Source organism: Solanum lycopersicum, chromosome 6, assembly GCF_036512215.1.
Source record: "Solanum lycopersicum chromosome 6, SLM_r2.1".
Classification (NCBI taxonomy): Eukaryota; Viridiplantae; Streptophyta; class Magnoliopsida; order Solanales; family Solanaceae; genus Solanum; species Solanum lycopersicum.
This window is the reverse complement of record NC_090805.1, coordinates 45353948-45369699: the sequence shown is the minus strand read 5'-3', so window position 1 is coordinate 45369699 and position 15752 is coordinate 45353948. Positions and strand designations below refer to the sequence as shown.

General features: G+C 35.2%; 1 protein-coding gene and 1 long non-coding RNA gene across 7 annotated transcripts; both read left to right on the top strand.

Moving 5' to 3' along the window:
• The first annotated feature begins 897 nt into the window (after positions 1-897).
• LOC104648042 (uncharacterized) lies at positions 898-5065 on the top strand. The gene is made up of 6 exons (XR_002027902.3): positions 898-1246; positions 1473-1729; positions 1925-3552; positions 3763-3863; positions 3952-4006; positions 4803-5065. It is a non-coding gene; the product is annotated as an uncharacterized lncRNA (long non-coding RNA).
• A 1056-nt stretch (positions 5066-6121) lies between these two features.
• Positions 6122-14422, top strand: LOC101267817 (kinesin-like protein KIN-14C). 6 transcript variants are annotated; one of them, XR_011221511.1, is made up of 23 exons: positions 6122-6354; positions 7444-7584; positions 7684-7841; positions 7931-8041; positions 8256-8484; positions 8786-8913; positions 9002-9085; positions 9189-9266; positions 9344-9436; positions 9540-9569; positions 9879-10220; positions 10300-10381; positions 10493-10588; positions 10675-10854; positions 10957-11063; positions 11146-11324; positions 11546-11710; positions 11815-12068; positions 12160-12323; positions 12872-12996; positions 13325-13394; positions 13867-13937; positions 14027-14422. XR_011221511.1 is itself a non-coding variant. In XM_069298800.1 (23 exons), the coding sequence occupies exons 2-23, from the start codon at positions 7479-7481 to the stop codon at positions 14095-14097; spliced, it is 2988 nt and encodes a 995-aa protein (XP_069154901.1). In that variant the 5' UTR covers positions 6187-6354; positions 7444-7478; the 3' UTR covers positions 14098-14422. The 6 variants fall into 6 exon arrangements, 5 of the variants coding, with proteins under 5 accessions (XP_069154901.1, XP_069154904.1, XP_069154905.1 ...); XM_069298800.1 differs by having other exon boundaries at positions 6187-6354; positions 11146-11325; positions 11547-11710; positions 13260-13394; XM_069298801.1 differs by having other exon boundaries at positions 6353-6426; positions 11146-11325; positions 11547-11710; positions 13260-13394.
• The last annotated feature ends 1330 nt before the right edge of the window (positions 14423-15752 follow it).

Below are 15752 nucleotides of genomic sequence, written 5' to 3'. Positions count from 1 at the left end.
CTCCGTCTAAAAAAGAATATCTTTATTTTCTTTTTAGTTTGTTTAAAAAAAATGATCCTTTTTTTTGGCAATACTTTAACTTTAATTTTTCACGTGACATGTTTAAGACCACAAGATTAAAGGGTATTTTGGTACATTTGACATAACTTTAATTTAGAACTATAACATTAAAAATTTTATTTCTTTTCTTAAATTCCGTTTCAAGTCAAATTAGGTTTTTTCTTTTGAAATGAAGGGAGTATAAGTAATTTTACTCACTTAGAATTAAAATTATATTTAATTTATTCTAGACACTATATGATTCTGTCACTTGTCTTTCTCCTATTTCATTCTTCACTCTCCAATTTTGCTTGCCTCAATTTTTGTATTGGATATTTCAGATACATATATCTAATATGATTTGTATGTATTTAGAATACACAAACTATCGCGTCGCTTCTCTTTTTATTTTAATGTATCTAATAGTAAAATATTATATCTAAATTTATTTAACTTAAAATTTAGGACAATATGTAATTAAAATTAAATGAGAAAATTACGAGGTTAAGCAAATTTATACTACTTAATTACTCATTATAGCTATAATTTCTTATAATTATCACCCACTACTAACATTATACATTAATTATGTAGGCTGATTTCGAGTTTGTATATATATAATTCAGCAAATTATACAAATACATATGTATAATATACAATTATTTTATCAATATACATATACAATTCACCTCTCTCTACTCTCCTTCCTCTCTTGCTCGCCTCTCTCCCAATCTTGCTTGTTTTTTTATATGAATGCATAAGTATAATATAAAATTATCTAACAAATATATATATATACAATTCACCTCTCTCCCACTCTCTTCCCTCTCTTGCTCACCTCTCTCTTCTTCCTCCTAATCTCGCTTGTTATATATACAAATAAGTATGTATAACATATAATTATCTAACCAATATATATATATATATATAAATCACCTCTTTCACTTTTTACTCTCTTACTTTTTGTCCTTTCTTCTTCCTAATATGTAGCTACGAATTGTAATTATCAAATTATATCATTAAACTATGTTTTAGTGGCTATATGCTAAAATCTCCAATAAAATACCTCTCTTTTCGTCAAAAAAACCACCTCTTCCAGAACCCCATAATCGGGCAGCCTTGTATTTTGTGAACTTCGACCGGCGACATCTCTCAGTGACGGCGTCAGTGACGGCATCAGCGACTGTGTGTGGACGAACCTTCTTCCGTCTGTAATTCTATCTTTTTCTTTCCTCTCTGTTTCTATGACAAAGCTTTACCTTTCTATATTTTCGGCATTGACAATTGGATTTTGACAAGTAGGAAAAATGAATAAAACTTGGAACTGTATTTGCTTTTGTCTCTGCCATTCATGCATAATGCAACAACATATGTATAGCAGATTATTTGTGAGTATGCAAATTTGATAATCTTTTTCCTTTATTAATGTACAGAGTACTGAACAACTTTCAGTAGTGAGAACAAATGGTGAGGCCTTACAAAGTAAAAGGGGAAAAAGGAAAAGAAAGAAGACAATTATGATAAAGAAGAAATAGAGGAATCTCTGTACGACGACTCAACAGGATCAGCAAAAAGAGTGAAAACACAACATACTGCCTCAGACACTGAGGCAGCTGAAAGAGTTGTAGATTTACTAGCTGGCATACCGGTTGTTTTACCGATCAAAGCACTAAACCTAGAAATTGGAAAGGTCTGTTTTAGCAATGCCATTTTCAATTTTCATCCGCTAACTGTTTCTTGTTTTTCTTTGTATGTCTGCTTTAGCTTATTGACTGCTTTATGATTTTTTTACCCAATTGCTCGTGAAATTGTCTTTAATATTACATATACTGCTCAATAAAGGAAGTTAACCAATGTCCAATGATATATCCTCTTGGACATGCAGACTTATCAACTTCTGAACTCAGATGAACACTCCCAACTTTCTGAGGAAGAATAATCAAAATCCTTCTGAATATCGGCCTGATATTGCTCATCAGGTTAGTGGACTTTGAAACTATTGGCCCAATCTTGTTCTTTATTACTCATAATAGTGTAAACACTGTGACCTTCCTATAGCGTTCAGATTAAACTTTGTCCTTTGAGGCAATATTTAAATGTGGGGCATAGGTTTTGACTGATGTCCAAATGTTTGTAAACTTTTTGTGGAGATGTCTGGTTGAGTGGTATGCAAAGCTAAAACAGGCAGGCTGGAACACAATTTAGCTTTGTACTGAATGTGTGTGAATTTTCCTGGAGCTCAATTAGTTGACACCAAAACACACTCCCTCTGTCCAATTTGATGATATTTGTCTGGACAAGATTTAAAAAGTAAGGAAGAGTTTTGACACATAAGCTAAATATGTATAAAGGACCAAGACTATCCTCAGTATAAAAGTATTTGTTTATGTGTCTAGTGGAGTCATGACAAGTCATGTCACTGGGACGAACGAAACAGTAAAAGATGTAGGAAATAGGGAATGGAAGTGCAAAAATTCGCTTTTAAAAATATAAGATGACAATCTTTTTTGATGAAAAAGAACGGGAGGATTCACTTAGTTTTTCAACATACGTTCAACAATTATGTGTCCCACAGGCCAAAAAAGGAAAAAGAAAAATTAATATGAAAAGTCAGATGCCTTCTCCACCCACCACCCTCCAGTACTCTTGCAACTCAGCCTCTCTCTATGCTAATAGAGCTGTGCCTCTCTGTTCCATTTTCTTAGTTCTTTTAGTAAGTTACATCACCTTGCTTCTGCTCTAATTGTGTCTGATTCAGATTCTTAGTACTTGTTGGCACTGTAGTAGAAATGAGTTGCAGTGCACCACTGAGACTTCCTTTTTAGTATACATTTTCTTGTTGAAACAGTTCTCCAAAAAACTTTTTCAAACAGATTCTCCCCTCCCATTCCCTTCCCTAAAAGAAGAGAAAATCTATAAGCAACAACTACGCCCTGGTCTCAGTCTAGTGGGGGTTGACTAATGTGAGTCCTCACTATCCATGTTGCTCCATGTAAACCTGTCTCCATCCAATATCTGTAAATTTAAGGTTATAGCACTAAAAGTATTACCTTTACTAGCATTTAAATATCTACTAAACGGCTCATGCAAGACATTAGACCCAAAGAAACATACCAATATGACTAAAGCTTGATTACTAGAGTCTTTCAAGGTCAGGACAATAACAACTGTTTGGAAGATTCATAGAAAGGGCAACTTCACGGTAAAGTCATGTTACTTCCGCTTGAATTCTGGTGAGCAGCACAGGAATCTTGGAGATGTTACCTATGTGGAGACAAGCCTGAGGGTATCAATCATTTATTTTGCACTATAATCCTATGGACCATCTATGGAACTCTTTCTTAATATGGTGGGACTAAAATGGAGCATGCCAGGGTGTACCTGTGAGCTACTAAAATGCTGGAGCATCATAGGCAAAAATTTCTATCACAGGAATTGGGTGGCTAACCATTCTGTCTTGTATATGGTGGACAGTTTGGAGGGAGTGAAGCACCAGGTGTTTTGAAGAAACAGGTAACTATATTCACAAGATTAAGATGAACTGTTTACTTTTGTTTCATTTTTGGTGTAAACAGAATTTTGTAAATGATTCTGAAAGCAGTGATAGAACTCATAGAATCCCTTTGAGAAATGGAAGGATATTCTGATGGTAACTTGTAATGTTTTTGACAGCACTTCCTTGTCCCCATTTCTCAATTTGTGATTTCTTCTTTCCTTCCATAGGCAATGTTACCATTTCAGATAGCCGCGTAAATAAAGCTGGGCGATTGAAAGCGTTATATGTGAAGACTGAAAAAGTGGTCCTCTTTGAAGTAAAACCTCATGTACGTATCCCTATATATTATTTTATTTTTCTGATAAATTTGTGGGAAGTTATAACTTACATGATCAGTTGATATCTGACATATGCAGGTTAGGGCAATGGTCCATGGAAAAATTGAGAAAGATTTCGAAGATTATCTATCAAGTAAGCTAAATGTTTTTCTTTATTTTTCGTCTAAAATTAATTAGAGTTCCATAGTTTGTTTTCTATTCCTTTGTCTTCAATTTACATGGTTGGGCTTTGGTCTAGTGGTAAGATTGCAACACTTGATATGTGGGTTAGGCACACGGTTAGGGGTTTGTCTGGTGTTTAAGTGGAGAAAGGTAGAAGGACTGGCCCATTATCCACTGAGTTACGAACCGTGTACCATTGGCCCTCAGGATATTGCTCTTATAAAAAAATTCACATGTCTGGTCTTTAATGCTTAGGAATGTCAGCATTTGTTATTTGTGTCTTCATATGTTCAACAATTGGTGACACGGATATTATTGATTATCTTCAATGTAAAAGTACTATTCAAGTGACATTTATGCCTTTGGCAATTGAAAAGCAAATAGGTTCTCACTGCAGTAGAATATAGTTGGAAAATTCGAATCTTATACACGTTAGAGATTGTTCTCTCTTCCATGAGTTTTTTGGTTCAGTATTCAGTAACAATAGGGGGTTCCACACTGCTCGTCTGCACCTTAACATGATGCTTCTGACCGCCAATGTCAATTGGCATATACCATAACCCACCTTTGCTGATAAGTTTGACGAGTTCTAGTCCAGGCACCTTTATTTCTATCCTCTTTGATCCGATTATAACTTCTTTTAGACGCGAGGTATGCGTGCATGTTCTATTAAATACTAAACTAGGTCCATCCTATTATCATGATGGAAGTTCTTGCATCTTTTGGAGTTGAAACTTGTCTAATTAATCATCTAATCTATCTTGCAGTTTCCGATTACTCAATGAGTGCTGCCTACTGCATATCAATGATCACAAATGCTGTGGAGCACAAATGGAAAATTTTGTAGACTTGTACCTTTCTCTGATTTTTGTTGCTACATTTAGTTTCTAGAATGTCATCTTAATTTCACATTTATTCTATTTTTAAATTTAAATATATTTTATTTCTCTCTTTTTTTTGTCCCTTGGTCATTTAAGTTTCATATCAATGCAATGAAGGATTAGTTGGTAATCCAACTTTCTCCGGTCAATAATTTAGTGGAGTTGGCCTTTTCTTGAAAGATTAAGAAGGTGATATTTGACTTTTTGTATGGATTGGTCATTTTGAAATGTTTGCAGCAATATACTATTCTGGGTATTTATGGGGAAAAAAAGTATGTAGAATGAGTTGCACTTTCTTCTAATTGGAATAAATAAGGTTGACACATTCCAAGTACGTAGAAGTTTCGGATTTGACTGACAAATTTGTTTTTCTGGAAAACGATGGGAGCGTTCTAATTTAAAAGTACTTTTTTCATATCACATTCAAATTAGTTGCATTATCTTTAAAATAAAAAACAAAGAACTTTTTCCGAAAAGACTACTCATTTTATTTATAGTGTGAATTTAAATACTTTTTAAAAAAAAAAAAATTAAACCATCTCTAAAAACTACAAAAGATTCCCTAATAAAATCTACCTAACAAAAGAGGGGAGTTGCTGGGATAAACGTCTTTACGTCTTTAGGAGGCCAGGGCGTAATTATCTTGTTATTCGATATCTTTCGTCGGAAAATAATATATAAATACAATAATATATGAAATAATGAAATAGCATATTTTTGAATATCTTGATAGAACATGGTGTTGTAGTTTCAGGTGTCTTAAAGGATGCTCACGTGTTCGAATATTTGAAAAATTCCTCGCTTAGTCACTGTTAGGAAGGTAGGAAATAAAAATTTGACCAACGTTTTCGCACAGCCGTATACCATTTCGATTCCTATGAAGCTCTTTTTGAAGAGCTATTGTTCGATAAAACTCAATAACTTTAATTTAGATTTTATTATTACGTTAAAAAGCTCTTTTTGAAGAGCTATTGTTCCATAAAATTCAATAACTTTAATTTAGATTTTATTATTATGTTAAAAAACTACTTGTAGATAATTTGTTTAATTTTTTTTGAAAATCAAAATTTTAGTTAAGCCTAAATTTTCTTTTAAACGGTAAGAGTATTATTATTTTAGTTCCTTATAATATAAAAACAATATACAGAATGACGTTTTTCTTAAATAGAGAAATAAAAAGGTGAGTTTAAAGAATTGTCCTAAATTAACGGTAGGCGGTCAGGTTATCAACCTGCCTCAGGAGACTAACGATACACGGAAAATGGGAGACCAATCGAATACTAAAATTCCTTTAGAGAAAATTTGCTGAAAAAAAAAAGAAAAAAGGTTTCCATATTCATAGTTAATAATAATGAGGAATTATTAATTAATCATTGCTTTTGGTCTTCTCCTAGAGAACGTGCACATTTATGCCTTTCCATATCTATGCTTTTTACAGGTTTTTTTTTTCTCTTCTTTTTCAACAATTTTAGTCCTTTTCCTTTTTGACGAAATTTATGTCGTTGATGGGGTATGTCTTTTTTTTTTTTCCATGTTGTTTCTTTGTAATGGTGATTAATGTATTGTGGGGTTCTCAATTCTTGGCTTTTAATTTGCATGTGATCATTATTAGAGTTGATTTCAAGATTGAGTCTTTGTTAATTTTAGAGCTTGAAAATTGAAGGTATTAAAACATGGTTATTTTTTTTCTTTGCTAATTATTCTAGGACGGTATTGGAATTGTTAGTGTTATTTGGTAAGTGCTCAATCTTGATCATTTTGTCTCATTATTGGTTATGTAGCTGGAATTTTCCAGGTAGCCTAAGGTGTTTGCTTCTCATAATTTTTTTTTTTGCTATTGTTCTCCTGTCCTTTTTCTATTTTTCAAATGATGTGATGTTTTATTCAATATCTTGATCACTTTTGCTGCATATTGAGCCTAGTAGTTTTTTTTTTTAAGGCCAGAGATACGTTGATGCAACTTCAGTATTGATTTCATTTCCTCCACTTCCAATGTTGCTTGTTTGAAATGCATATGTAAAAGAAATAAAAATTGAATGGCAACTCTTTCTCAGTTGTTGAGATGAATTTGGAATTCCTTGGATTATGATTGAGCTGGTTCGAATTACCAAGGGATAAGCTGTCGGGTAATTGTATATTGACTGGGAAACTATCTGATATTTGTGTATAGTGAACCTGCAAACTGTCTGATATGTGTATAGTAAACCTGCAAACTGCCTGATAATTGCGTATAGTGACTTGCTATTTGCCAAGTGTTTGATAGTCGTGTATAGTGAACGTGCAAATTGTCTGATAATTGTGTATAGTGAACTCGCAAACTGTCTGATAATTGTGTATAGTGAACACACAAATTGTCTGATAATTGTGTATAGTGAACTGGCAAACTGTCTGATAATTGTGTATACTGAACTCGCAAACTGCTTCCGTTGTTGAGACAGCCTTTTGGATGAAATGTGTTTCCCTTTTTATGATTTATGGAGGTCAGGGATATATTGATTTCATAATGTCTGTATTCTATGTGATTCAGACGTTCTCTGAATTGAAGACCACACTCTAGTTACCATGATGGATTCAATCCTGGATCGTGTAGCTAAAGACTGTGGTAGACGGAATAGCTCAATTCCATCCACTAGCGGGGACATCTTTGAGCCTTCGTCAAGTAGTAATGGTGAGGCTGAAGGTCCAAAACATTTAATACCATGTATTTGCTGATCAAACTCTTGCTTGGGCTGATTTTCTCTTGGACTGCACTTTCTTATGTCTACAGCTAAGCTACGGGCAACTTTGGTAGTGTGGATAAACGGTCTTCTTCCTTCCTTAAGTTTGCCAGTAAATGCTTCTGATGAGGAGTTACGAGCATACTTGGTTGATGGTACTATCTTGTGTCAATTGTTGAACAAGTTGAAGCCAGGTTTTATACCAGAGGTGGTAGTTATATATAAGATTTTACAGTAATTAGAAGCTAGGGGTTGGTTTTGTTTTGATGATCTGACTTACTGCATCTTTCATTCTAGTTTGGTGGTTCAGGCCTTTCTTCGTCGTTAGGCTCAGAAAATGTAAAACGGTTTTTGTCAGCTATGGATAAAATGGGCTTGCCTAGATTCCAAGCATCAGATTTAGAAAAGGTTAGCATTAATATAGCGTTGTGCTCTTGTGTTCTAATATACGTTCATTATTTTGTGTCTCCTTATCATTATATAAGTGGTTGAATGTGTTAATTCACAGGCCATAGAGTTGTATGTATTATAATATGCAGAGAAGTGTAACTTTCTGTACCTTTAGGTACAATTACACATCATTTTTCTGCTTTTATTTAATTTACTCTGATACGTTATCCAGGGATCCATGAAAATTGTTCTGGAGTGCCTTTTGACACTTCGAGCAGAATTTATGCCGGATGTTGGAGGATATGGTTCGACCACACCACTATCTCGCAAATCTGGCGCTGATGTAGCTCACAGACAGGAACTGTCGAGTACTCATTCTTCCCCATCCTCCACAGAAGGCAGACGAAAGATAGGATCAGATTCAAAGTTCCAGCGTGCTTTGAGAAGTCCCGTGATGGCAGGTATGGTTGTTTAAATCTCATCCCTTGACCCATTCTTTTCCATGATTTCATTTGAAAAATGCACTAACAGAAAATGCAATAGGTATAACATGGAAGGGCCTCCCTTCAATGTCATTATTCATCAAGTGTTCTATTTCACATTTGTATTGAAACTGTCAATCCTCTTCTGGTCTTTTTAGCTGAAGAATTAAACTATTGGTGAATTAGCTTTAGATTTTTATGTTTTAACTACTTTCCAGAACTCCACTTATGATTTTTCTTTTCTTAGAGTGTTGACTTCTGTCTTTTAAACTTTATATAGAGCCATCAGCTGCATTACTACATCACGTCGGACATAAGTTCCATGAAGTATTTCAGCTTAAACAAGGGGGCTATGCTGATCTTCCCCCCTCAAAGATTTCCGAAATGATGAAATCTAACAGCTTGGATGTTAGTAACATGTCCTTTTTCGTCAATTAAAGCTTGACTAGATTTTTCATCTCAAAATTTTGATTTCATACTTATTGTTTTGCATCAGATTGCCCCAACGCAGTCACTTCTAAGTGTTGTGAATGAGATTCTTGATGAAAGCATTGAGCGGAAGAATGGAGAGATACCTCATGTACGCACATAGAGATGAAAAATATTCATGATTGTGTTCTCTTCTACACGAATACATCAGAAAAATCATGGCTTAACATTATTTAGTTGTTTAATTCTGTCAGCGTGTAGCATGCTTGTTGAGAAAAGTAGTGCAAGAAATTGAGCGGCGAATCTCTACTCAAGCTGAACATCTTAGAACGGTATAATATACCTTAGATGTTTTCTCCCAAATTCTCTTGATAATGAACCTTGCTCATGAAATTTACTCCGTCTGTAGCAAAACAATTTATTCAAGACTCGCGAGGAGAAATACCAGTCGCGGATCCGAGTCCTAGAAGCCCTTGCAACTGGGACTAGTGAAGAGACGCAGGTAGTGTAAAACTACCCTCTGTAGAAAAAGTTCTTGAAGTCTTAGAAAATCTTACTTCTTCAAGAGTTTATGCATCCTTCACCCACACAGTCTTTTATTTCAGATTGTCATGAACCAACTTCAGCAGATTAAGGTAGTTCACCGCCTCTCTTCCTCTGCCACATTGTTTATGCAACAATGGTTATATTTAGTGGTACATATGTGTTCTGTAGTACCATTTCCTGTGATTTTGTATGTATTAACTCTTAATACGTCAAACAACATCTTCTCTAGTGTTATATATCTACTCTGCCTACAATTTATCATTGCTTGTGTTATATGAAATTAGCTATTGATTCAAAAGGATCTGATGAGACTCGTTTCTGCAAAGAATATTTAGCTGATTATGATTCTCTTCCACGACGAGTTTAGCATCCTTTTTTGAATTGAGATCGTATTACAGAGTGTAAAAATCAAAATGGATGCGGAAAAGAGAAATGAGGATCAGGATGTGGTTAGATTGATGAAGGAGAAGGATGATCATAGTCAAGAGATTGCAGCTTTGAAGCAAGAACTAGAAACAGCTAAGAAAGCACATGAAGAACGCTGCCTTGAAATGGAAGAAGAGGCCAGAACTACTCAACAAAAGCTTGAGGAGAGGTTGAAAGACGTTGAGATCCTTTTAAAAGAATCACAAAGCAGAGCAAAAGAAATCGAGACATTTTCTGAATCAAAATCACTGAAGTGGAGCAAGAAGGAGAACGTGTACCAAATATTCACAGAATTCCAGCTTGGCGCACTACGTGTATGCTTTGATCTTTTCCTCTTAATTTGTGTATATTTAGTTGTTTATCACATCTGATCTGGATCTCCATAATCTTCAGGAACTGAAGTTTGCTTCTCAGTCAATAAAGCAAGAAGTAGTGAAAACACAACGGAGCTACGCAGAGGAATTCAATCAATTAGGTCAGTGCTGTATGAATAACATTTATTGGAAGCATATAGGTGTAAGATTTCAAAATAGATTTCACTGTTGAGTAATTGTGTTGGATTTTTCTTATTAAATTTCTTTGACAGGTGTAAAATTTAGAGCACTAGACCATGCAGCTGCAAACTACTCTGTCGTCCTTGCTGAGAATCGCAAACTACACAATGAACTGCAGGAGTTAAAAGGTGTTGTTATATCACGAAATTTCAGTATAAAGAGTATGGAAGATTTCTCTCCTTTTACTGTTGCTTATGAATCTTTTTCAAATTAGGAAATATTAGAGTGTATTGTCGGATTAGGCCATTCCTTCGTGGACAAAAGGAGAAACAGACAGTGATAGAGTATATCGGAGAAAATGGGGAGCTAGTTGTTGTAAATCCCTCCAAACAAGGGAAAGAAGGCCGTAGGTCTTTCAAGTTCAATATGGTCTACAGTCCAGCTTCAGTACAAGGTTTTCAGATTCCTCCAAACTTTGTCAGATAAAATTATTCTATACATTTTCTGTAAATTTAACTTCGTGTAATGTATAATTTCACAATCTCTATCTCTGCAGCTCAAGTGTATTCAGATATTCAGCCCTTGGTACAGTCTGTGCTGGATGGTTATAATGTATGTATATTTGCCTATGGACAAACTGGCTCGGGAAAAACGTACACCATGGTAAGAATGGCATCCTGTATTATCTGTTAAATATGTCTACACTCCGTCTAACATTGCTAAAGCAAGTTAAGTTAACCTCCAGACTGGTCCTGATGGAGCAAGCGAGGAGGATTGGGGAGTCAATTATCGAGCTTTGAACGATCTTTTCAGAATTTCCCAAATGAGAGAGAGCACTTTCAAGTATGAAATCAAAGTTCAAATGATGGAAATATATAATGAACAAGTTCGTGACTTACTGTCAAGTGATGGTTCTCAAAAAAGATATCCTTAACTAAATTTCAATTTTTTCACCTTTCTTGGCATTATCTCCATTTTTCTACATTAAATGAATTGTCAATTCAAAAACTATTCTACCAAAATTTTTAGTTGTCCTTTATTTTCTCACATGTTGCATTTCTACAATTTTAAAGAATCACAAAAGATCGATATTATGTTTGCAATATATATCATGCATCTTCAACTGTTTTCCTTGATTTGCACACACTTGGGATTCTATCTACCTCTCAAGCCAATGGGTTAGCTGTCCCAGAAGCAAGCATGTTCCCCGTCAATGGAACCGCTGATGTATTAGATTTAATGAATACGGGATTGAGAAATCGAGCAAAAGGTTCCACTGCCATGAATGAAAGAAGTAGTCGATCACACAGGTTCAGACAACTAATCATCTTTGAATTTCAATATTTAAAAATACGTGTTTTCCTTTTAAATTTTGATAGGTTACACAAATAAACTTATTGCAATATATTTCCAGTATCGTAACTATCCATGTCCAAGGGAAGGATATAAAGAGTGGCTCAACAATGCATAGTAGTCTTCATTTGGTGGATCTTGCTGGAAGTGAAAGGGTAGATCGCTCCGAGGTGACAGGAGATAGATTAAAAGAGGCACAACATATAAATAAGTCATTGTCTGCTTTAGGAGATGTCATATCTGCTTTGGCACAAAAGAATGCTCACATTCCATACAGAAACAGCAAGCTCACTCAAGTCCTTCAGGCTTCATTAGGTAATTCTCTTTCTATACAAAAAGGTTTTGCTTTCGCTTCATTCGGTAATTCTCTTCTTGCAGTAATTTATAATTCTATTTTGTTGTACAGGTGGTCAGGCAAAGACACTTATGTTCGTGCAGCTTAACCCTGAAATTGGTTCATATTCAGAAACCATGAGCACGTTAAAGTTTGCGGAAAGAGCATCTGGAGTAGAGCTAGGTGCTGCTCGAAGTAGCAAGGATGGCAGAGATATCAGAGAATTGATGGAGCAGGTGCTCTATTTAGTTTATAGTTCTTCTAGATCAGAGACTTTCAATTGCTGTACTAGAATTGATGATGCAATATCTTTTTTTTTAGTCCAATTACCTAAACATGTGGCAAGTATACCCTCTCGATTAAATTACTTTCGGACTAAAGAAGAGAATTTAGGTATTCAAGTAAGCTGGCAATAAGACGAGACTATGGTCTGGCAATATATTTGTTGGCGATTGGTTATAGTACCATAAACAAGATGTTCAAAGCTATTTACTTGCATATTTATAACACCAAAATCTAGTGCAACAATTTTTGTAAGAGTTTTAGGCAGGATACCAGTAGAACTACCCATGATCTTGTTTAGAGACTGAAGATATAGGAGTAGTGCAGTTTGACTACTGGGTTTCTATAACCTGGATTTTTTCAGAAAGAGCTTTTTCCGTTAAGCAGCTTCATTCTATTATCTCACTGGTGCTTTTCCTTATTCTTCGGAAGATGATATTGCTGCCTAACTTCCAATTTCCTGCTTGTGAAATATTGTCCATTGTGAACTTTTAAATTCCAGGTCGCGTCTCTCAAGGATACAATAGCTAAGAAAGATGAGGAGATTGAACAACTACAGCTGCTCAAAGTTCAAAAGAATGTTTCTCCAGTAGCCAATGGTGAGAAACGCAGTCCAAGCTCATTCAGGTATGGCTCCTCATCTCCTGACAAACATTTGTTTCGTGGGACTTCGCATGTAGCATGAAATTCTCTGGTAGATGAGACTCCAGACTTAGTGAGAAAGCAGCATCTGATAAGGGCTTAAAGAGTAGTGATCAGAATTATTTAGCTACTTTCAAGAATTATAGTGATGACTTATGAGTTTGGACACCAAAAGGAGTCTCGATTGAGACTGCTGGACGGACTTTAAGTCGGAATATTTCTGCAGATGCTGATATATTTGTGTTCAGCGACGCAGATAATGAGGAAAGACTAAGTGATATGCTATCTGATAGTGGTCTTTCTGTGGGCACAGAAACTGATGAATGTGCTGAAAGCGCCAATCCTTTCCCTGAAGGATACAAACGACCAGAGAACACAAATAAGTAAGTAAACATCATCTCGGCATGCTTGTGATTTCTACAGAACGTTGATTTCTTTATTGAACGTAAGAGAATAAAGATCCTACAACTTTATTCTTATTTATTCAAGTAAATCCAGGTACCCTGATTGGCTAATGTAGAAATTTATATAGACACTAAACTGTTATCTTTGATGTTATTTACTACATGGAAAGGGTAAAACAAGTAGGTCAAGGATTCATATAGGGACTTAACTTTCATCTGAAATGTTGTTATTTAACTCATTACATGGGAAAAAGTAAAGAGAATTGATCAATAATTTAAACAATACTTATTGGTTATGATGAAACTAAAAGATCCAGGAAGTTCGTAGACTTAACATCAGTCCTCTGAGTTAAGGTATTCCAACTTCCGGACCAAGAGTATTGAACTAGTGGTTTTTTGCTGCTTAATTCAACCTAATTGCTTGACTATCATCCTACACGGCCTTTTGCAGACACAAAACTGCACATAAGACTCCTAGACCTCCACAAAAATCAGAGAGGGATTCTCCAAAAGCCTCAAACGGTATGTTGATTAAGCATGACATGTTCAAAGACTTACCCCTCGGCTAAAGTTTAGTATAGTGTAATTGGAACTTCTTCAATATGTTTCAGGTCTACGGAAGTCAATCAGTGCAGCCAATATGTTGGCTAAATCTACCAAAGGTGGCAGTAGGTGGCAGTAATATGATGTAGCAGTTGTGCTAATCAAATTTCCTTCTTTCTTGTGCAGCCCGTTAATCGGCTTTTGCACTTTGATGAAGTTATCCCTACACTTCTCAACTGTACAGATTCTTTTTATTAACCAGGGAGTCCCTCTTAGAGTCTAGGACTATACATGACCTTCGCAATTTTTCTTCTCTTTTATATAAAAATGCAGGGGGGAGAACCGACTTGTGATGTACTAAATTTTTTTTCCATAGGTTCAGTGAGTAAAGCTTGTATAAAGCCTGTTGAGTTGTAACATACAAGAGTTGGTTTTATCAGCAATTTATCTTCCTGTTACTCTTACTTTGCATATACTTCAACATCTTGTTTTGATGGAGATACCTCTCGCAGCCTTTCGAGTCACTGCTTCTCGAATATTAAGGTCATCAAAGAGACATGAATTGCAATTCAGTTTGAAACTTGAAAGGATTATCTTAGTTTGAAAGAATTCACATGTCACCAAAGCCTTGTCCAAAAAGCAACTCATGAAAATATTATTCCATTAATGGCAGAACAACTGAACATACAGAATCAAAGAGGCTATCTTTCCTTGAGATAGAAAATAACTCAGAGAAAAGAAGTGAATGAGGTATATGTGAGAGCATTAAGGCATAGAACTACATTCTTTGTCTGTACACACTTAACCGTTCTCGCTCATTCTTTCAACATTTTCAATGAAGATAATCTATAGGCAAAAGTCCTATCTGGCGAATTGATAATTCAACTTTTACTTTGTTGTACCAAAGTTGCCAAAAATATTTTTTGCTAACAAAGATGTGTATTTTACTATTTTCATAGTAAAAGCAAAAATCAGTACCACTTGGCATACATCCGTTGCTTTATTAATGATTTTTGCATAAGCTTCACCACCTAATTCTACATTCAATTTAAAGCAAAAATCATCGATTTGGTGTGGACTGGATTTAATCCACCAATCCCTTACCAAAAAGAGATTTTTAGAAGCAAGCAAAAAAACCAAAAGAAAAAAAAAGTAACTTTTATTTGTTGTAACTAAGGGATTATTAGAAGCTAGCAAAAACAACCAAAAGAATAAAAAAATAACTTTTATTTGTTGTAACTAAAGATACTAGAAAGGAGAAGAGTGGGTCCAATCATTATTATTTGAAATTCGTAATGTTTATTGAGGAACTTTTATATATAATTACTTAAAAGTAGCCTAATTTTTTTCCATAGCTGTAGTTTGATAACTAAAATTCATAGCTACATGTTATAGGGAGGAGAGAGGCGAGCGAGACTGGGAGAGAGAGGAGAGAGGCAAAGAGTGGGAGAGGTGAATTTTATGTGTATATCGGTTATTATTATATAGTACACATATGTATTTGTATATATGACAAGCTAGATTGGGAGAGGGAGGAGAGAGGCGACCAAGATTCGGAGAGGGAGGAGAGAGGCGACCGAGATTGGGAGAGGGAGGAGAGAGGAGACCGATATTGGGAGAGGGAAGAGAGAGGCGAGGGGATTGGGAGAGTGTGAGAGAGTGAATTGTATATGTATATTGATTAAACAATCGCATATTATGCATTTATATATATGGCAAGCGAGATAGGGAGAGGGAGGAGAGAGGCGACCAAGATTGGGAGAGGGAAGAGAGAGGCGATCGAAAAAGGACAAG

Coding starts and splice junctions, on each gene's coding strand:
- LOC101267817 (XM_069298800.1), top strand. CDS start 7,479: ATGATGGATTCAATCCTGGATCGTGTAGCTAAAGACTGTGGTAGACGG. Junction 11,064..11,145: donor CGGGAAAAACGTACACCATG/GTAAGAATGGCA, acceptor GTTAACCTCCAG/ACTGGTCCTGATGGAGCAAG. Junction 12,324..12,871: donor TCAGAGAATTGATGGAGCAG/GTGCTCTATTTA, acceptor TTTAAATTCCAG/GTCGCGTCTCTCAAGGATAC.